At 34.8% G+C, this 23957-nt stretch overlaps 1 protein-coding gene and 1 long non-coding RNA gene across 2 annotated transcripts in view; one reads left to right on the forward strand and one right to left on the reverse strand.

Moving 5' to 3' along the window:
- The window catches only part of LOC145312503 (ras-specific guanine nucleotide-releasing factor 2-like), an 86423-nt gene that overhangs the window by 8803 nt on the left and 53663 nt on the right, over positions 1-23957 (reverse strand). Inside the window, exons 34-37 of the mRNA XM_080151760.1 lie at positions 2212-2282; positions 1783-1877; positions 1338-1397; positions 1072-1112 (exon numbers count right to left, since the gene is read on the reverse strand). Of these exons, the coding sequence (XP_080007886.1) occupies positions 1072-1112; positions 1338-1397; positions 1783-1877; positions 2212-2282 (267 nt within the window). The remainder of the gene's footprint in view (positions 1-1071; positions 1113-1337; positions 1398-1782; positions 1878-2211; positions 2283-23957) is intronic.
- LOC145310475 (uncharacterized) lies at positions 6565-13334 on the forward strand. Its single transcript, XR_013876558.1, has 3 exons — positions 6565-6643; positions 6937-7011; positions 13176-13334. It is a non-coding gene; the product is annotated as an uncharacterized LOC145310475 (long non-coding RNA).

Raw genomic sequence — 23957 nt, forward strand, 5'->3', positions numbered from 1 at the left:
CCCTTGGGAGCCTCCAGAGTTAGCCTAGGCCTCCGTGTCCAGTTACCCGCCGAGACAGAGTTAGTTCTGCAGACGAGGCAAAATTTCCAACGACGGGGCTTGGCCGTCGCTAACCCACGGCTGGAAGCCAACCGGGAGTTGACAATGCTGATATCCAACCACAGCCAGACAGAGCAGCGAGTGTCCCGCGGAGCCTGTATAGCCAGAGCTGTCCTCCACCGAGCTGTGCCCCAGGAAGAGCCTGTCCTGCGCAGACATAGGTTGTCGTATCCCCAGGTTCAAGGCCTGGTGGCTCGAGAGCCCCGCAACCCTTGAAGGGGAGGTTGTGGTAATACGACAACCAGACGGACGGGCAGTTTACAGAATTGCTACGCTGTGACTTATCATAACAAGCCCTCTGCACTAATCCCATTATATCACCATTTATCTCATGACCGACGGTGACCCCGCTATCCAGCGGTCAAACTGGCCTGCCTAAATGTGGGGAGGGGCACAAACACGCAGCTATCACGCGCCCCTCACGCAATTATACAACCGGGAGGCGCTGCCTCCCCTTTTACCACAGCTGCCCCCGCAGCCTGTCTACCGCCGTGGGCTAAGCCCTTGTGTCCCACACCCCCTTCAAACCTAACCATTGTTATAATCTGTTGTATATATATAGTAAACATTCATTGTAAATATTATTCAGTTAAATATATAATTTCTGTATGACTAAATCCTGCTAGTTTGTTTTGGTAGAATAATTCAAGGCTAAGGCTCGTTGGACTCGAACTCGCAACCCTGTGAGCTGAAACGTTCGGCTTACCACAGTATAATAGTTATTTCTCGCATCGTATTACAAACAGCTTTCCGCGGATATAGAAAGTACAATTATGAGATTAAAACCATTTTTTAGCCTAAAAAAACTTGTTTTAATCTTATGATCGTACATTTTTATATTTGTAGAAAGCTGGATATAATACGATGCTAGACATAGTTTTTTCGTATGAATGAGAACCAGTTCCTATCCACCGGATTCGAATGAATACGAGAAAATCTATTATGGCATGTTTCTAACGAATAATGTAATACCTTTGTATCTGAATCTTTACTAGAATTACAATCCTGATTGCCCTGTAATTGATTTAATTCAAAATATTATTTAAAACTAGAAAACGCTTTAAATTAAAAAAAATGTACCCTTATTAAATTCTAATATTACATAAAAATTTGTATAAATATGTCTAATGACGCCATTAAAATCAAATATAAACCTATGCATGTGCAAATTAGAATATTAGAAATAGATTATTTGATTTTAAGATTTTAAAATATTAATTATTTGAATTTTATTATTTCCTGTGCATTGATTCTTCTGGAGAAAATTGTTGGGGTGCTGGGAGCTGTAATGGTGTTGTCTATAAACACAAATAATCTATTAATTTAGGAATAGTAAATCACATTATAATAAAGTTGTATTATAAAGCATATATTGAAAGGGATAATTTATATCAGGTTAACAATAAAGACGCTAGTAGCTGCGCCCCTCGCATTCAGAAGATCTTCATAAAATTGGTAGGGAAAGCAAAATAACAGACTAAAACCATTCGAAAGCTTAAATCTAAAATTTAAATAGCCTAAAACCGTCCTGGGACTTATGTGAAGCTTCAATAAATTAGAGAACTTAATAAGTTCAGTAGTTATTGAAATCTAAAGCCGCTTTTTTAATCAATAAAAAACATGACCTAAAATTAGAAGGAATAGCAAACAATTTTGCTTCAATTATAAAACAAAGTATTTTGCCTGTAAGAGTTTCAGCAGAACTGCTAGCTGTCATGGGCTGCACAGGAACACTCAAAAGCTTACACTCAGGGCTGTCCACACTACTGGATAATCTCCTGCAAAATGATATCATAGAACTACAGTGTGTTTTTATTTAATGGAACAAAAGAACTACTTAATCTAAACCACTTAAGTAATTAAATAAAAAGAATATTATAAGGGGCTCAACCATCGCACGTCAGCTGCGACTAAGCCTCAAATTTAAACCCGTTTGGTTGCTTTGAGGAGTTTTTGAAAAGATGGATTGTCACTTTTGGGTCAGGTTTGGACTTTAATTTTTAAAATTGTAAAAGTTTGATTTCCCTGAGGCTTACAGCCGGCTGCGCGAGGCTGCCAAGCCCTGTAATATAGTAATATAGAACAGTGACTCGACACTTCCAAATTTCCTACCTGACTCCTTCTAGGTTTGAAGGCTTTTCTTTGATTGTCTGTCTGATATCTGTCGGTGATGTTGTTTCCTCCTGAACAAAGGATATTTCATCAGCACCAACATTCACCTTAAGTCACACCTTTGGGTCATGTAAGTAAAGATGTTTATCCAAAAAAAAAGAGCAGACAATTCCTTCCTCAGATGGGCTAGCTAGGAATGAGCTAGAATCGATGTTAAGGTGTCTCTAGAAGCGTCTTGGCATGCTTTACAAATAACTCGACCTAACTTAGTGTCTATCTCTGATATTTCCAGTACCTTGTACTGTATACGAGTAAAACGCCTAAAAATTTAGCTTTAAACAAACAAAGGACTTGACATATTAGAGGGAGGCCATTAGTAAAGCATGCAAAGACGCTTCTATAGACACCTTAACATTGATTGTAGCTCATACCTAGCTCATCTGAGGTCAAATCTTAAATAGGTAAGTTCTGCTCTTTTTCGGAAACTTCGTATTCTTTACATGATCCGACTTTTTTATAAAGCTTCTTAAACCACAGCCAGGGGCGTCCAAGCTATTTATTTTGGGGGGGGTAAAAATTTTTTAGGGGGGGGGGTAATTCGTGTTTGGGGGGGGTAAAATGGCGCGCGAAGCGCGCCGCAAATTTTTTTTACCCCCCCCCCCAAAAACCCCGGGGGTAAAATTTGCTTGGGGGGGGGTAATTACCCCCCCAAAATTGTTTGGGGGGGGTAAATACCCCTCCTAAATGGTTGGGGGTGCCTATGGCACCCCCAGGGTAGGGGTAAAGTTTGAATGGGGGGGTAAAATGAAAAAAATTTTGGGGGTGCCTACGGCACCCCCAAAATCGTTTGGGGGGGGTAATCGCCCCATTACCCCCCCCCTTGGACGCCTATGACCACAGCCCCATGTTTTGTATAATCCACATAATTCAGATTCAATCACAAAATAGCGTAGGTATATTTTTTATTTTAATTTAATATCTGTATAAAAAATAAATATAAATACTGAGAAAAATGTTTTATTTCGAAGATATGTAAAATTATAGAAAAATATAATGCATAAACAAACATTGTTTCCTTAATTGTTTTAAGAATAGTCTATGCATAATATATCTAAAACTATTTGTGCTTTCAAAAAAAAGGACTATACATCCGAAGAAATATAATTAAATCTATATTTTTTTTGGTGGCAACTGGTATTTTCGACGGATTTTTTGCATGAATTTTAAGGATAGAAAGGGGGTAAAAAAAGTCTTATATCATCTCAAGGCTTAAATAAAGAAAATGACATTGAACCATCCCAGGAACTATGTGAAGCTTCCCTAAAAATAAGAACAAAAACAATTCATACTTATTAAAACCTTACTTATTTATATAATAGGATAGTTGTTAAAATTCGATATCGTTATTAATTCCGTTTTAATGTTTTACCTTATATATCTTTTTTATTTTTTATTATTGATTTTGTTCATCTGCCAAGCTCTCATGACGTAAAAAAAAGATTAATTTCTCCAACTCTAGTTGATTAGATGAACAATATCTAGTTTCATACCCTCCAGGGATATAGGAATAGATAATAGAGGATAGTATCGGCTATATTATGATAATAATATAGCAAAGTGTCATATTTACATCAAAGGGTATTCTTAAACATTAAATAAATCTATGAAATAATTTTCTAATTTTGTATTAATACTCACAAAATCTACAATATTGTACAGAGAGAGAGAAAGAGAAATTTCCTAAGAAAGTAAGAGATAGAAAATCTGCAATAATCTGCAGGTACAATGAGAGAAAAAAATAATTAGAAAACAAAATATAATTGAAGAATGTACTGTTTTAAAATAATCCTAAAAGACATAAATAGATAAGGTAGTTTAAATGAAGAAACCAATCAGAAATTTAGTTTGAAATAAAACATCATATTCTAAAATCCTGTCGTATTACCAATTTCTACCCGTTAATCTTATGTATTGGAGGCAAACAGAGACATTAAGAGAAAAGAGGAGAGAGAGAGGGAGAAAGAGAGAGAGAGAGAGAGAGAGCGAGAGAGAGAGAGAGAGAGATAGAGAGATAGAGAGTTAGAGAGAGAGATAGAGATAAAGAGTTAGAGATAGAGAGTTAGAGAGAGAGAGAGATAGAGATAGAGAGATAGAGATAGAGAGTTAGAGAGAGAGATAGAGATAAAGAGTTAGAGATAGAGAGTTAGAGAGGGAGAGATAGAGATAGAGAGTTAGAGAGAGAGAGAGAGATAGAGATAGAGAGAAAAGAAAAGAAATGATTTTTAATTAAAACATAAATATGATCTGAAGATTCTCCTTAGAAACTTTTTAAATAAAATTAATCTACGTCTTTTATTTTTGGTGTTTGTGTTCAGAAATATCTCAAAAAGTTGCTGACAATTGTGTTTACAGGAATAGTTACTTTTTTAGAGTAGCTTGTTCTATTGCCATATTATTAACTAGTGTCTGCATCTAGGGGCTCTAATTTCCAAGAGATAAGGAAGGGCATAAAATATTAGACCATACCCAGACTTTTTAAAAAATAAAACGGCTAAAGTCATCTCAGGACCTATATAAGCTTTCCTGAGAACCATTTCAGTTCAGAGATCCTTCGCTACAGACAAAAAAACTTACTAATAGGTCGTGCTCCTAGCATTTATTAGCTCTGTATTTGAAGGAGTAAGGAAAGTAGGAAAATAGCCTAAATCTATTAGAAGCTTCCCAAAAACTCCATCGGTTCGGTAGTTATCGAAATTTTCAGCTACAAACCAAAAACCTCACTTCTTTGTATAATAGGATATTCTGATTAACGAAATTGTTACTTTTAACGTTACCTCTACGTTAAAACATAAAAAAATTCGTTTTTTTGAGAAAGTCTAGTGGAGAGAGGAAACTGAAAATAAAATTAATTATGTAGCGTGTTTTCTACTTGTCTTCTACCATTTACACAATATTTTAGCATTTTCAACAATAGCTTAGCCATCTTAATCTTCATAAACCTAAAGGCAAAAAAGGATTCGAATCCAGACAACTTTAAGGCCCATTATATTAAGCCATCCAGAAAAAAACACTATGAACCCTATCACTTGAATTATCAACAATTTAAAGGGACTGTGAACGAGAATTTTTCTCATCTTAATATCAAATCTTAACATTATCTCATTCATAATATCTCACAGATAGAGCAAAACGCGCTTTTGTTTGCTTAAAAAACGGCTTTTTCCGCCGATTTTTATAAGGTACGGGGAAAGGAAGAAATTTTCCGTATTCTATAAAATGTGCATGAAATTGCTTTTTTCTCTCATTATAGCTAAAATTAAACTTTTTCGCATAGTTCTTGACTTTTCCTAACCGTTAAGCTATCTGTAGATGTAAATTATTCATTAAAATATGAACCAGGCACAGAGAAATTGATGAAATAAGTCATGTTCTTTTTGGAAATTCAAATCAGCCATTAAAATTACATAACAAAATTGACACCACAATTCTACTGTGACACATATATTAACTCTTTTCTAGGTTCGGAATAGGTTAGTCTAGTATTTCCACTCTTCCCTTTTTTCATTACTTCCCCTCCATTAATTTGAAGCAGACAATATAACAGCTGACTGGAAAATTATATAAAATAAACAACACGTTTATAATTGTTTCTGAAAGTTTTTCTATTTAAGCAAAATTAGTAATATAGTAGAACGTTCAACGTACGTCGTACATAGTTATCATATTAATTGTCCTGTGTTTTTTTACGTTTTTGCCATTCCCGAGGTTATAATGGGCACACAGGATGGGAAGGAGTATATTTATTAAGGTGACCCTGAATTACTGTTATTTGGGCATTAAAATATATCAAGTAGAGTACAATTTCTTGTTTGTCCAACTGATTTTTATCTAGATTAATTTCAATTGAACTTGATTTTCATATTATTTTAATTTTACCGGCGCCGATAATGGATTAAGTGGTTATGTCTCTCGGCTGAAAAAGAATTAATAGTTAATGCATAAATTACATCCTATTATATAATGTAGTAAGTTTTTTTTTCTGTAGTGAAGAATATTGTGAAGCCCTCATCATGATTTTCCTTAACAGTGAATATTATTATGTGTCAAGGAAAGGTTTATAACTATTTTGGAGGATGTTATCTTCAACCTCCCAAGATAAATTGTCCATAGAAAAAAATACTCCCTCTCAAATTGTTTTTTAATTTAAACCAAAATTTACTAAGAGGGTGGAATGGGAGGAGGGGTCGACTTCCCCATCCCACCACAAGTACGTAATTGATATTTGTGGGGGAGTTTGGTTGATTTTCATTTAGTGTTTTTCTGTCAGAAATTCTTTACAAAGTATTTAATTTTCAGACAAAATGCAGTTCAGAAATCACATCACTCGGATGTTGACTATTTTAGCTTCTTCCCTAGTTAAGCTTTAATTAAGGTATTAATATAATTTCTTTAATTGCTCTTAATTAATATCACTAAAATATTCTACGAGTTCTTAATACATAGATTTTTTTGGTGGGGGGGATACCCTCCGAGTCCATACCCTCCCCTATTTAAGAATCTTCTTTGGTGAGGGCGTTCTCCCCCCCCCCTCACCATCCCTCACTCACGCGATAGATAAATTTAAGAAATATTTACTTAAAAATACTCTAGGGGTGGGGGGGGGGGGGGAGAGGTGAGTAATAAAATGCGTCATTATACCATCAATTACATTGTCTAAATATTTAGAATTGTAACTACAAGATCAAGAATGATGATTTTTCCCCTGAAATTTGCCTCCTAGCAGCTTTGTGACTCCTACAGGTACTTCTTTTAATAGAGAGAATATTCGAGTAACATTTTTTATCAGCTGTTAAGAAAATTAAAAATTATTTAGTTTATGTACTGTTTTAAGTGACATTATCTAACTATCAGTTTGGCTCGGAAAATTGTGTAGCTCGATCAGTTCTGTGGTTAGCAAAATGAGAAGCTAAAAAAAACTAGCTATTATTTTTTTTGTCTGTGTGTTTAGCAAAGGATCTCGCTAAACGGTGAACCAATATTGTTCTTCTTTCAGTGGAGCTTTTGTATCAAAGTTACATGGAAGGTACATAACTATTTTGAGAAAGGACACTTCCACCCTTACAGCAGAAATCGCCCCTTAAAATAAACGACTTCTCCCAAGCTTAAATATTTTTTAGGAAAAAAAGTATGGCTTCAAAACCAAATAATCTCCGCTAGATTAGAAACGATACTCAAAAATTATGTATACCAACGTATTATAGATAATTTTCCACGAATATCAAAATAAAAATAATAAGATTAACCTACCAGCAGGGTGTCGGAGCCGTATAATTTTTATGCGGCTCCAGCTCTGGCTCGGCGGAGCCGTATTTGGAAATACGGCTCCGGCTCCTACCGTAAAATTAATATATCATTTTTGTTCATTATTGAATTTGATAAAATGAAATAAATAATATAAAATATTTTGCTTTTATTTGGTTAAAGCTATATAAAAAGTAGAAGAATGTGTGTCTATTTGTTAAGTAACAATAGTTTTTCCGTTTATTATATAGAAATAGACCGTTGCCAAATTATAATATTACTTTAAAAAAACATTTTTAACTGATCTGGAGCCGGAGCCGTTTTTAACGAAAAATACTGCTCCGGCTCCACCAAAATGTTGCTGCTCCCAGCTCCGGCTCCGAAACCCTGCTTACCAGTAACTATTAACAAAACTGACTACCTAACTGGTTTTAATCTTACAATTTTTCTTTTTAATAGGTATCATCGGAAACCTATCTATAATACGATGAAAAATTATGTATACCATTGTATTATAGACAATTTTCCACTAGTATTAAAATAAAATCATAAGATTAACATATCTGTTTTATTTACTCAACAAAACTGAATAACTGGTTTTAATCTTATAATTTTTCTTTTTAATATCAGCGGAAACCTATCTATAATTTTTTCAAATGCACTTAGAGGCCTCTAGATGACAAATAAAAATTATTCAAATCAATAATTTTTTTTGTTTAAATGCAATTCTTGAAACTACCCTTTATCTTTATCAAATAAGGGGGGGGGGGTAAGGTTTAACACTTTGCGTAAACAGTGATTATAAGTTTTGTCTTTGGAGTGAGAGGATAGGTTATTTTACAAAAATTTCCTTTTTGTAGGAAGTTTTCCTATTTTTAAAAAGATTTGGATTTGGCCTCCAGGTTCAGGTATTGTAGGCCTCCAGGTGGATTCTGGAAAGATAAAAAAATATCAAGTTAAAACAAAACTTATTTAATAAAAGTTGCTACTTTATGGATGGTATGAATTAAGGCGGGGGGATGTGCCACTTATTGAAACCAAAAGTAAAATGCCCATGATCTCAGCCCTTAAAAGAGTTACAGCTCTAAAATTCGGCACAGCAGTTGCTTTTGTGGAGAACAATATGGAACTGTGAAGAAATGGCGACATAACCACCACTCCTGCCAAAAGCCGCTGTTTTCCACCAAACTTTGTTTACCTTTATTTGCCAAATTAGACAGTTCTCAATCATCAGAGATAAACTTTTTTTTTTCAACACTTGTAACCAGTGTTCCGGAGCCGGGAGCCGCCCTATTTTGCCGGAGCTGGAGCCATAATTTTCGTTAAAAACGGCTCTGGACTAGATAAATAAAGAGATTTTTTTTATAAATTATGATTTGGTAACTCTGTTTTGTCATGTGCAAATGCCCCTATTAAGTTTTTCAAGTCCTTTTTTATCAAAAATTGAACTTTTAAAATATTGTAAGTTTTTCTTGATTTTAGGTTGGAGCTGGAGCCGCCATCATCACGGACGGCTCCGTGGAGCCAGAACCGGAGCCACATCAAAATCAAATGGCTCCACAATGCTGCTTGTAACACTTGTAATATTTCAAACATTTCAAATTAAAAGTGTCAAGTAAAAATATAAGAGAAATTTTTTGGAAGAAAAGTTTACCTCAGATGATTGAAAATTGTCAAAAAAAGCAATTAAAAAATTTTGTTGGGAAACGGCGGTTTTTGGCAGGAGTGGCAGTTTCGATGCCGTTTGTTCACAGTTGCATATTTTTCTCCACAAAAGCCTCTGCTGTGCCTAATTTTAGAGTTGTAACTCTTTTATGTGCCCAGATCATGCGCATTTTGCTATTGGTTTTTAAAAAGTGGCACATAATTTTTACTTTTAAATTTAGAAAAAAACTTGTATGGCTTCATTATGGCTGATATGAACTAAGTAAAAAAAATTTGAAATCAGGCTCCAGGTTCAGGTACTGCAGGCCTCCAGGTGGATCCTGGACATCTGAAAACTGAAATTTTTTATTACTGAAGTTAGAACAAAACAAAAGTTGATATTTTATGGATGGTGTACACTAATTTGAAGAAAGTTTTGAAATCTGGCTCAAGGTTTAATACTGCAGGCCTCCAGGTTGATTCTGGACAGGTAAAAATAAAATGTCTAGTTAGAACAAAACTTATTTATCAAAAGTTGCTACTTTATGGATGGTATTACCTAAATTGAAGAAAACAATGAAATCATGCTCCAAGTTCATGTAATGCAGGCCTCCAGGTTGATTCTGGACAAGTAAAAAAATTAAAATATTTTCCTTCAAAGTTAGAACTATATTTTATTTTTACCTGTCCAGAATCAACCTAAATGCCTGCAGTACCTAAAACTAAAAATTTTCTTCAATTCAGTTCATACCATCCATAAAGAAGCCACTTTTGTTAGATAAGTTTTGTTATAACTTTAAAAGTAAAAATTTTCAAATTTTACCTGTCCAGGATCCACATGGAGGCGTGTAGAATCTGAACCTGAAGCCTGATTTCAAAATTTTCTTCAAATTAGTTTATACCATCCATAAAGTAGCAACTTCTGTTAATTAAGTTTTTTTCTATCTTGAAATTTTTTAAAACTGTCTAGAATCAACCAGGAGACCTGCAGTACCTGAACCTGGAGGCCAAAAACAATTTTTTTTCTTTAAAAAAAAAAAAACTAAAAGGAAACTTGTGAAATAATCTATCCTCTGACCCAAAAGACAAAGTCTATAGTCTATAATCACTGTTTACGCAAAAGTGTCTGAATTTATATTGAGTTCTAAACTTTCACTAGAGAAAAAAGAACCTACGACCTTGGCTCAACACGTAGCGCATTCGCTCGTCGCAGGGAAGGTGATAGGTTCGAATCTTGGCCCGACACCGCTTCGTAACTAAAGACGTTAAAAATGGTTCCTACTGCTACTATATCAGGTGCGCGACATTAATAGTTAGAGTAGGGGGAATGCCTTGGCCTTGGCGAATTCTCTTAGGATGGTTGTAGTAAAACGCCCACCTTCCTTCTACAATGCACAGACACAGACATGCAGCCTGGAATTTATATAAGCATCACAAAAAATATCTTCTGTGAATCAAAACTATCAGCAGTTATTTTTTTTTCGGGGGGGAAGGGGTAGTCCAACCTCTTGACATTTTCATTTTTAGTTGTACTAAATTAAAATTTAAAAAAGGGGGGGGGGGGAGGAATAATAGAGAGTTGTGTAACCCTAGCCCAAAATAGTTTCGGACGCACACATGTACTCCATCCTATTAATATTATAGATTTCGAAAAATAAAACAAAAGTAAAGGCAGTTGCGGGTTGCCCTCATATTCTTATACTAAAGTAACAGGATGTTAGTTTGTCTGTCTGTGTGTCTGTACCGAAGGATTTTGCTAACCGCTGAACTGATCGGGTTCTCCTTAACAGGGTAGATTCTCATAAGTTCTGGGAAGGTTTATAACTATTTTCGTGGGGGATGGGACACCCCCCCCCCATAAAAAAATTACGTCTTTTTAACTAAAATTAAAAATAATGGGGGGGGGGCACCCCTTCCCCTCCCAAAAAAAAAAGATTCAACTTCCCAAAATGTTTTTTAAAATTTTTCTTTTAAAATCTAAGATAAGAATAGTTATTTCTTTCATCGTAGTATAAACGGTTTTCCGCGGATATAGAATGTACAATTATAAGATTTAAACCAGTTTTTTAGCCCCGAGATGCCGAAGGCACGGGTTAAAAAAACTGTACATTCCTATTTTCGTAGAAAACTGGATATAATACGATGCTAGACATAGTTTTTTCGTATGGATGAGAACCGGTTCCTATCCACCGGATTCGAATGAATACGAGAAATTGGGTTATCAAATTCGACTCCCCCCTCCTCAAGTGCCCCTAGAGGCCTCTAGGGGGCGTAGCCGCTAGTTGCATATAAACCGCTAACAAGATTTTGGGAACAAAATGTATTTTGATTCTTACTTCTAGATAATTAAATGTTTTAATGCTCCCTCTTCATTAAAATGGCCCAAAAATATCGGTACCCAAAATGTTTGTCTGTGTGTTTGTTACACGGCAATCCATTCAATAATATATCCTTATACTAAAGCAACAGGATGTTTGTCTGTGTGTCTGTACCGAAGGATCTCGCTAACAGCTGAACCGATCGGGTTCTCCTTAACAGGGTATATTCTTATATGTCCCGGGAAGGTTTTTAACTATTTTGGGGGAGGGTACCACACCCTCCCAAGAAAAATCACAAAAAATCAAATTTTTTTACCATTCTTGATTTTAGAAAGAGAGTTCAATGCCAACATAAACGTAAAACGCAACATAGACATATCCTTATACTAAAGTAAGTTATAAGGATGTCTATATCTGTGTGTTTGTACCGAAGGATCTCGCTAACCGCTGAACCGATCGGGTTCTTTTTAACAGGGTAGCTTCTCCAAAGTCCCGGGAAGGTTTATACCTATTTTGGGGGAGGGTACCACCACCCTATCAGGAGAAATCGCCCCTAGAAAAAAATTACCCCTCCCGAAAAAGAGTCTCCAACAAAACATTAACCAATTATTTCTGTAATTAGATATTTTAAACTAGCGGCTACGCCTCTAGAGGCCTCTAGTGGCCTTTAAATGTTTTTTTTTATTTTAAATATCTAATTTGAGAAATAACTTGTCTATGTTATCAATTGTTAAATTCATGAGTCTACGCAGCGCTACTAAGCTAGCGAGACTATGCTAGCGAGACTATGCTAGCGACACTATGTGGCGGAAATATATCAATTTTTTTCGATATATTGTGATTTCTCTTGGGAGGGTAGTGGTACCCTCCCCCAAAATAGTTAAAAACCTTCCTGGGACATGTGACAATCTACCCTGTTAAGGAGAACCCAATCGGTTCAGCGGTTAGCGAGATCCTTCGGTACAAACACACAGATACACAGACATCCTGTTACTTTAGTATAAGGTTAAAAAAAAACATGCAAAGTGCCACTAGAGGCCTCTAGGGGCGTAGCCGCTAGTTCTTAATATAAAGCAAACATTTAAAGTACCACTGGAGGCCTCTAGGGGCATAGCCGCCAATATAATTATAAAACAATGATAAAACATATGATATTAGAATTATCCTTCGATTTCAAACTTTGCATGATGATTCTTATGACAGTTAGGTACAATTTACAAAACGTAGCAACTCTATAATCGTTAACAGAAAGTCAGTATGTCCATCTAAAACATGCGTTGTGTATTTCTTGGCTGCTATTGAAGATAGATAGCTGAAATTTTTAGTGAAGATTCATATTATATATGTGCATCTATACATTATTTTGTCCGTCTGTCTGTTGGTCATTCTTGAAATGACAAAAACCTTATTGAAGGAAAAATGTTATTTACTGAACTGCTATTTAAGATAGACAGCTAAAATTTTTAGTCTAGATTTCAAATATTTATATTGATTTTTGTCCGTCTGTATGTAGGTCATGCTTAAAAAGCAAAAAAAGTCCACAGTTTTTTCATTTTTAACATAAATCAACTTATGAACCTTCCACAGACTTCTTATAAGCTTCAAGATAAAGGAAATCCTGATTAGTTATTAATCAGTTAGCGAGACCTTTTCAAACAAACAGATATAATGTTCTTTATTATTTATTTTTTTATTTTTCAGGTGTCAAAGAAGTTACCTTCCTACCTTTCGTCGAGAATGCAAGAAAACCTGATTAACAATTAAACAAAAATTTCTAGATACTGTTTGTATTTTTTAAAATGAGAATGTCTTTTACCTATTGTTTTAGTTGAATTTAAAATATAAAACATTCGCAACAAATTGACTTGTATTTAAAATTAAAGCTTTTCTATAATTAGGGTCGGCCCTTATATCTTTTTTCGCTAATTAAGGCATGTTAGAATTGTCATAACTTTGATTAATTCCAAACTTTGCATGGTGATACCTGTAGATTTAAAAGCGTAGCAACTCTAATCATTACCAGTATGTCATTGTGTCCATTTTAAACATGTTGATTTTAACTTTTTATCAACAAATTTTTATGTGATATAATAATCCGATTGATCTGATTTTTGGAATACTGATTTCTAGGACAAAAAGTAAAATGTTATAAGCTAAGCATCTCTATAATCATGTCTTAAAATTTTCAGTATGTCCATAAACATTATCCAGTAGTTAAGCTGTTTTTCAACAATTTTGTTCTGACTTATTCAGTTCTGACACAGTTCATTAGTCCTACTGTTTCAAAGCTTTTATGAATGTTGTCATTCTTGTTTTTAAAATATTTAGTATTACAAGGTTTAGCTTTTTAGTAGCAATGCTACTCTATACCTACTATGATAAGAAACATCCCCCATTCAGCTAGGTATGTTTAGAGGAAAACTGAAAATGGAGACCAAAATTTAGTTAGAATTTTTTTCTCTGCTTCTATTAAAGATAGACGTCAGGGACAGTTACAAACGTGTTTTGGTTAGTTGTGAAAAGCGAAGCTTTTTATAATTAGGGTCGGTCCGCCTATCCGTCTGGAATAATTTAAACAGGTTAGAATCGTCCTATCGATTTCAAACTTTGCATGATGATTCTTAAAACTGTAAGGTACGACTTAGAAAGCACATCAACTCTAATCATTACCAGAAAGTCCGTAGATCCATTGAAAACATGCAGATTTTTTACTTTTCTGGCAACAAAGGGAAGGGGGGGGGGGAGTTAATGCAACCATCTTGTTATCAATGCAAGGATCCGAATTTCGTTTTGAAACTTGGCATGATTAATCCTTGGTAGGTCTATTTTCCCTAAATCAAATAAAAAGTTGGAAAAGTAACGGCTGCTCAGCCGTTTTTAGGGGAAAATTATTGATAATAATACAAATAAACTTTAAAAAAATTTCTAGTACCAGCTGTTACAGCTAGAACCGACTGAAAACGACTGGTAGAAGCTATTAAATGCCAAGAGTATCATTTCAATCATTCAAAAAGTTAATCCTACGTAATTACTGATGGATTTGCCCTGAAATTAGCCAAAAACAGACTTTTATGCTGAGCCGCCAGCCGTTACTTTACAACTTTTTATTCGATTTAGGGAAAAAAGTTCTACAAAGGATTATTAATTCCAAATTTCATCGAGAAATTCGGATTCTACGTACCATTAAAGCATTGATTACGAGATGGTTGCATTACCCCCCCCCCCTTTTTAAGGGATAATAATCTGGTTTTTGGAATACTGATTCCTATAAAAACAAGATATATAGTTATAATATGCGAATCATAACAATTACTTACAATTTTGTTAGACTTCTACATGAATATTATGCTTATTCAGTTCTGACACTTTACAAGTGATAATGTTCTCCATTTCAGAGCTTCGCCTTATAGATTTTATCATCCTTTTTATATAATAACTTTGAGGTCATTTTAGAGTGAAAGGTTGCTTTTTATTGATATTAAACTTGTTTAGATATAAAGTTTTAGAATATAATTTCTTTATGTTGCACGAAAGGACAGCAATCTTTTTAAAAGCAAAGCTTTTCTATAACTTTGAGCTATACCTATGTCTTTAATGGTTACCTTATTTCGTTAATTTTGACATGTTAGAATTACCCTATCAATTTCAAATTTAGACTCCTAAAATAGTAAGGTATGATTTTGAAAGCGTAGCAACTCTATATTCGTCACTGGAATGTCCATACGTCCATTTAAACATGTTGATTTTAACCTTTTTTGACAACAAATTTGGTTTTATTAATTTATCCTATTTATCTGATATTTTAATACTGATTACTTTAACAATAAGGTATAATGTTAATCCTACCGATTAAGACCTTGGCTTTTATGGATGTTGTCATTCTTGTTTCATTTCAAACAGGCATCAGTTTTCATAAAAACGGTATTTATTTTAGTTACTGTTTTTTTACCTTTTCAAGTCATTTGGAGGTTAAGTGTCGGGTTATTTTAAGTATTTGATTTTATTTGTATCAAAGATATTCTAGAATTCCCTTTTGTCTATCTGTCAGTCAGTCCATAATGCTACTGGGTATTTGTGATCATCTCAGCTGCTACTGGAGGTAAACTGGTGACATCTTCAGTGAAGATGTTAGTACATTCCTTGATTTTTTTGGCTTTGCTACTTATGGATGGTGTTATACTTTTTTTCTATATCTAATAATTTCGAAGTTGGATATGTTAAATCTTACAAGTTGGGCTTGATTGATTTAGGTATATAATGTATAGATCAAGATTTTTTTTTAAAAATTTATTTTATTAATAGACATAAATAAATTAATATATATCACAGTTTTAACATAATATGAAAATGCAAACATAGTCCATAATCACACTTTCTTTTACAAAATTTAAATGAGTAATTCCATGATATTATAGGTAAAATTAAAAGAAAGATAAAGGGGTAGTTGCACGAAATGCATTTGAACTTGATTTAGTGAATTGCATATTTTTTTCTGGTCAATGGTTGAAACTACATCTATATGGCATATATTTGAACGAATTTCAATTTTTACCACGTAGTTTTTAAAATATTATAATTAAAAATAGTATTTTTGAGATACATGCAATTTATATAGCTAGCTTATTTTCACAAAACAGCATGACTACTAATTTAGTGATGTCTAATTGCTTGTTATTTAGTGTAATACAAAATTAAAAATGTTTGATGGTATATTTGTAAGTTTTGCTTGAAATATTTTTTTCTGAAATGCACTTCATACAACTATCCCTTTACAAAATTAGATCTTTTCATAAAGTGTATTTAACAAAAAATCAGAATATAAATATTTCTATTGTTTCTGGACATTAAATAAATTTTATTATTTAAATATCTACTAGAAAGTGGACTGTACTTACATATATACATGTACAAATACATTTCAAGAAGCAAAGAAAGTGTTGTTAGTTAAATGAATGAAAAAATATGGACTGGACTAATGTTTTATGAAAATAATATCAATAAATATGAATACATATATAACAAAAAAAATCACAAGTTAGGCTTGTATAGTGACTATAAAAAGGAAACTCTTCTACCATAAGGGTCAGTCTGTGGATACCACTATTGTTTATTTAGGCATGTTAGAATAGTCATAAAATTGTCATAATAATATCTGTGGAAGACCTCGAGGGGGCTTGGTGTCGAGTCAGTTTCTAGACCTCTCCATGCACCTTTAAAACCATGCGTCTTAATTGAGTTGTGAAGGGTCCAATCTAGTAAATCCTAACTGTGCATGGTAATGAGTTGCGCCTGTTTTGGGCTAAGGCATTCCCCCTACTCTAACTATTTATGTCGTGCACCTGTCATAGCAGCAGTAGGAGCCATTTTAACATCTTTAACTATGATAGGGTGTTATGCTGAGAATAGAACCTATTATTTCCCCGACGACGAGTGCATGTGTTTTGCGCCACGGTGGCGGGTTAGTAATAATCAAATATCTGTTACCGTTAGATATAAATTTTAAAATGCGTAGCAACTCTACAATAATCACCAGAAGCTTTATAGGTCTATTAGCTTTTATGGTTGTTGTCATGCTTTTTTCGTAAATTAAACTATATTTAAAAGAAGCAAGCCTTAAAATTACTGGCTTTTGTAGTCCACTTTCAGTCATACATGTGGATTTAATGTCAACAGAAAAAAATTTCCAATAGCAGAGGCGTGCAATCGCATTTGACACCAAGAAATGTAAGCTGAATAAGTTTATGTTTCAGAAGTAACACAAATACCTTCCCCCTCGAGTTGTTATCATTGAACAGAAAAAAGTACTAATATAAAATTGAGATTGTCATAATTGAACCATTGAACATCTTTCTTATTGACTACGCTTCTAGATTTTGTATCATCAGCTTCAGTTTGTCTAGATATCACTGTCCACGTCGTCTAAACAAAAAAATATAGTTTTATTAGGTAGTTTGAAGACAATGTAAATGTCAAGTTTGGGCTGATTTAATTTTGAAGGCCAACATGTATTTTATTCAGAAGTTTATCTACTCCTTAATTATTCGTTTTTTCAATAAAATCACAGGCGTGCAGAAAGGGGTTGTTTCCAACCCCAGTCAAAATTAAGTGGGGGTGGACTGGATACACCCCATGAAATGTAAAAAAAATTGCGCAATCCGCACATTAATTTTTCAATTCAAGGACACTTGATTTTTGAGTGGGTGGATGGACATATAGGGGGGCGTAGGCAACCCCCTGACACCCAAAATACACCTATTTGTATTCTGTTGTACCTTAGCCCCATCGATTTTTGTATAAGGAGGAGGCAAATTTTCAATTGCGCTTCACAAACCCCTCGCAAAACTCCATGTACGCCACTAATTAAGTAAAAGGATGTTTGTTGTTTGTCTGCACTGAAGGATCTCGCTAACCACTGAACCGATTGGGTTCTCCTTAACAGGGTAGCTTTTGATAGGTTCCAGGAAGGTTTATAAGTATTTTGGAGGAGGGTACCACCACACTCCCAAAAAAACATTAAATAAGTAAACATTCTACATATTCATGTTCAAACAATTTTGATCAATAAAAAATAAACCCTTATTTATTACAAGCCACTAGCGGACGTGTTTTGGCTTTCAGCTCAAACTGTATCAAATATTTACCTGTCACAAATTAAAGAAATACGGAGGTGGTTCAACTTAGAGGTTATTCATATTCTTTATTTCTGAAATTTTAAAATGTAAAATCAAACATATTCTAGTCTTATTAATAGGCAAGAGTAAGGGGCGTAGCTTGACTTAATTGACTTGATAAATTGGCGAAACCACATTTCTTGTATAATTAATAATGAATTAAACATGACAAATGTTGCGAAAAAAAGATATTGTCGTCTAGCTATACCTACTATTTTTTAATCCAAAAAATATAGAGTATCAAGGCAATTAATATGGTATAAGAGTACAACATAATATTAATCGCGCGCATCAAAAAAACGTAAAAGAAAATCATTATAATTAACTTGATTGGCCTTAATTAACTTTTTTTTCTGGAAATGGTCACATTAGAATGGATTGGATACGCTTTGTTTATTGTACCTAAACATATATACGAATATAAACTATTAATCCTGATTCTTCGAAAATATATAAGGAAAGCCCTCCTACATTTTCCAATTTTAGTTTGTACGACTTATAGTTTTGAACAAGGTATTCTGCATTTACTAATTTTGTTGTTAATATTTTTTAAAAGCTCAATTTACTCTAAAAAATCATTTTATCATATGAAACAAACTCGGATATATATATAAAACATAGAACTTTTAAATCTTAGATATGATTGTCGATTGTTACATAAGTAAAACAATAACAAAAATCAGCTGCTACAAATTGATCTGTGGAGAGAGGTAGATGGACAAAATATCAGTCAAAATTTTTAACCCATACCCAAATGATTATTTGTAAAAAACATAAGTAATTATTCATTTTTATCAAACTATTTTGCGATAAATATAATTACAGCAGTATAAGACTATGAAAAACAAACTTTTTTTTCTTTTATACTATGATAAGTAACTAAAATGAAAACGGAAAAAATACTCAGGAGAAATTTGTCAAATTCTATCAATTCTATAAATTGGTATAAGGATGTTTGTGGAAGTACTAGCCTAATATAGACATTATCCAGATAATTTCCATTTTAAAATACTTCATTTATCGACAATTACACAGTAACAAAACAATTAAATAAAAATTTGATATCACATTACAGATTAGACACTGTTAGGAAAACTTTAAAACTACATTTTATATTTAAATTGTCATTGGAAATAGATTTAAACAGTAAAAATGTAGTCAAAGCCGCTTAAAAAAATTTTCTTCCCTTCCCCAACGGGTTTTTTTCGGGTTTAAAAAGTCAATATTTTTTTATACAAGGAACTTTCAGATATTTTTTTTAGTTAATGTTCTTTTAAAAATACTCTTCTTTACGTATAATAACAGAAATTTTTAGCTTCACACTCCCTTTAATAAAAAAAAACGCACGGTGTTCAAATTAATTGCGGATCTTTTATATTCTAGGTTTAAAGACGGTTCTAAAATGGATTTGTTTAAGTAGTATCACAAAAAAAATTATCATTATATACATAAGTGGAGAAAGAAATTCGCGAAATTTCAAATTTTTTTCAACTTTATTTGAACACACATTTTTTCTCCTACTTCTAAAAGGAAGTATACAGTTGCAAACTTTTTAAAGAAGAAATATTTAATCCTTTTTATATGTAATTTTAGGATAAAAAGGTAATGAAAAATAAATTTACAATGTAAGCTAGCTTGGATAACAACTATTTTAGGACTTTTATAACAATGTTCCTTTTACTCTTTTACTTTTCATTACTAAAATTTCTGTTGTAAATTCATGGGGTTGTCTCAACCATGACACTTTGGTTGAGCGTGACTTCCGAATTAGCGGGAAGTTCTAGAGATCTTGTTTGACGTACACACAAACCCCCAATACCAGGAACCATCAAGTTTCAACAGCAGGTTTGATTATAGATTTATTGAGGCAAACTATTTCAAAGTCCTGAAGTTCTTATGGTTTAAAGCCCCTGGTATACTAGGGTTGTTCACACACTATGAGACCAATGATAGGCCCGACTTTGTTCTCCGAAATCTTCACACACTCACATATCATTCAAAAGTAAAGAACGTGGACGCATCAAAATATAAACAATCCATGCCGCGTCTCTTTAGAAAAGGAAAGTCAAACAAAGACGACATTTGCGCTTAATTTGGGATAATGAATAAGGAATTAATTTCGATCTTGATAAACACAAGCTTCCTCGAAAAGAGGTTAAGACACACCCCCTGTTTGAAAGTCAAATTAACTTCCTTAACGAGATTCAAGGTTTTTTGCGCTGAGCACTAGCAACATTTCTCACTAAACTCAACTCACCATAATCACATGAGAATGGCTACATCCCGAAAAACATGACAATTTTTGCTCCTAACTAAATGAAACCCCGTGAAATGCATACACAATATTATACTCCTCACTAGGACTCATAATACCTCACATTTTAGGATAGAAGGATGGGGATTGGTTTGTACCATACAATATTCCAGGCACATGACACTCACAAGATCACATACACAAATCCTAAAATGGATAATCCTATTAATCATGATGTTGTAAATATAACAACTTATACTAATTAATAATCATTTCATAATCAATAGGTAATAAATCATTATTAATAAATCAATAAGTACCTACGGAATCTGGTTGAAATGTAAACAATAATGGTAAAATATAAAACGAAATAAATCTTAGACAAGAAAATTAAGATTTATAGGTACTTAAAACTAAATTTGTTAAGCATCAAAAAGAGTAGTAAGAAAAAATATTTCAAAATCCTTGGGCAGAAAGTTTTTTCAAACTTAATGAATAAGAACTGTAACTATCTTAATCAACAATAAAACTTTTCAATACTTAGATAATAGCAACAAAAAATAATATCTTTGTTAGAATTTTCATCGAAATTATGAAAAAAATACCAATTTTTCTTTGTAAAAAAAATGAGAATTTAGATATGAATTTTCAATCATTCCTTGATCTGAATAAAAATGTTTTACTTGATTGAAATTCATATGTAATTTTAAAAAAAATCTGCTAAAAAAATACTTGATTTTTTTCTTAGAATAAATATCGAATCACGCAACCTCGACACATTTATTCTTTTTTGGTAAACTTTTCAGGTAAGTTCTATAATGAATTGTACTTTTGAAAAGAAATTAAACTCAATAAAATTAAATTTGAGCATATGAAATAGAATAAAAACTAATCGCATTTCAGTTGATTCTTATTTTAGGCATAAAAATAGGCATATGAAAATGTGGCTTTTTTACTAAAAAAATCTCAATTTCCATAAAATAAGAATCAATTATTAATCATAATTTTTAATAACTGCCTGACTGATACAGCATGTTCTTCTAGGGGAGATTTATCTGTCAGCCTGAACAAGACTCTTGCAGTTTTTCTCCCATCCTCAATCCTCGTCACATGGCCCATCCGCAGACATCTCATCAGCGGATTTGTACTCGTAACCAGCACTATATCTCCGTCAGCTAGCGGCTCCGCCATTTCATCTTTCCACTTGGACATCCTTAAAATCTTCGGCAAAATCTCCTGGCGGTAGGTAGGAAGTCCAAAACTGGGCAGACAAATCTTCTAACAACTTCAACCTGGAGGAAATTTGGTCCTCTGGTTTCATCGCTACATTGCACAACGGCTGGCGGTCTACATTTCCCAGCAGCTGGCCAGGGGTAATCAGCCGCCAATTCTCCACGTCATTCGCAGCTTCTATTGTCAATGGTCTGCGATTCATTAACTTGCTAACCTCTGCCAACAGCACCAGGAGCTCATTAAAATTAACAGAACTATTCACCAACTTCTTGGACAGCAATCTCTTGGTTAATCCCACCATTTTCTCAGCTTGCCCAATAAAATGGTGGGCTCGGGCCGAAATCTGGGACCAAGAAAACTCTACCTGGCTGCCCAACTTCTGCTCTAAAACCTTGCAAGCAGCAGACAATTGTGTGCCCATGTCGCTTACTATAACCTTCGGCAGACAATGAACAGCCTCCAACTTGCGCAGGGACAACAGGATACTGCTGGTATCATACTTCTCCAAGGCATCCAGCCACAGCGCCCCCGAGAACCTCCAGACTACCACGAACACCCACTCCGAACGAACTCCTCGTTTTGGCGGTAGCTCTCCTCGTAACCAATGGACCCATAAGGTCAACTTGTACAGCTTCAAATGGCCTGCTCGGAACCAACTTGTCAGGTAACACATCCTTCATGGTTGTACGACATTCCTTGGCCCTCTCAACACTGCAGGGCCAACACTTCTTAACCTCCATGATGGACAACCTTCTTGCCTTCACAATCCAGCACCAACGGCGGCTCTCAGCTAAAGTTCCACGGACACCAGAATGAAGCTCAACATTCGCCTCTCTCATAATGATAGAAGCTAACCAATTACCAGGCTCCAAAATTACTAAACCTGGCATGTCTTCAAATAGCATTTTACAGCCACCAGTAATGGCGTCAATGACGGGCTCGCCACGACCAACCATTTTCAGAATACGCATCTCCCTGGTCACATATTTACCTCCGGGACCAACGACAGGCCAGGTCAAGGATACTTCATGCACCAATGGATTCAATGACGAATAATTGCCTTTAGCGTCATTTGTCCATTTATCCTGTTAGCTACATGACACAATGAAAAGTTCCGCCGCCGCCATAAAATTGTACAAAGACGGCTTGTACACAGAATCTGCGGCTGCTACATGACTACCAGCGGCTGTAGTCTTGCCTTCTTGTCTGCTCTTCAGCTTCTTCAACCAGGTATTCGACACTTGCAGGACAGCTGCCATAATACGCTTGGCCTGTCCGAATGACCTCCTGTGCTTGAACCTAAAGACATCTTCAGCGGCTTCTCCGGTAACTTTCATCGAACACAACTTAACCATCTTGGTATTTAACTCCTCCGGTGGTAAATCCTGCTTGACTTGCTCGGCAGTTTTCACCGGCCACGCACTTTCATCCTGGCACAACCATTCTGGGCCCAATCTGTACCTGGAACCTGGACCCAAATCTGATACCTTGCAGGTGCTTCTGGTGCCCAAATCTGCAACATTGTGTGTCCCAGGGACCCACCTCCAGTCCTCCTTGTTGGTTGCAGATTGGATTTCTCCAATGCGATGAGAATTAAATGTGTTCAACATGGCACTGTTGGAAACAATTTGTGATAGAACACACGATGAATCAGTAAAATACATCACTCTGATAACATCAAAGGGCAGGGCATCTCTGATGGACTTTGACAACCTGGTGGACATCTGGCAACCCATCAATTCAAGGCGTGGAATTGATTCAGTCTTGACCGGCGCAACTCTTGACTTGGTGGCTAGTAGGAACGTTTCAAACCCTTGCCTAGTTGGCCACCTCAAATATGCCATACATGCATAGGCCTCTGATGACCCATCCGAAAACATCATCAAGGATGGAAGGCCAGTTGGTTCCTCCGGGACCACACAACGGTCAAACTCCAATTTAGCGACCTCAGCTCTGTCCTCCAGCGACTTAACAAGTTCATCCCGTAGACTTTTTGGAATGAAATCTTGCCAGCCCAAATTCAGCAAACATGTTTTCCGCAGGACAAGTTTAATTCTCAACAGGATAGGGCTGCAAAGCCCGAGCGGGTCAAAGGTCTGGGCGGCGAACCTGTGGACCATCTTCTTTGTCAGATTCTCGTCCAAGGCGTCCTGGAGGTTGTACAAATCAGCATCCTCTTTCACCTTCTTTCCCTTGACTTTACCATCTTGGTTGACTCTCGTGGCGATGGATAACACATCAGTGGCTGGCTTCCATATCAGCCCAAGAACCTTGGTTGGCTGGCAATCATCACCAGAATAAATGACTTGTTTGAAGGAAAAACTA

The sequence above is a fragment of the Acartia tonsa genome, chromosome 2, assembly GCF_053477335.1.
Source record: "Acartia tonsa isolate MP-2025a chromosome 2, ASM5347733v1, whole genome shotgun sequence".
Classification (NCBI taxonomy): domain Eukaryota; kingdom Metazoa; phylum Arthropoda; class Copepoda; order Calanoida; family Acartiidae; genus Acartia; species Acartia tonsa.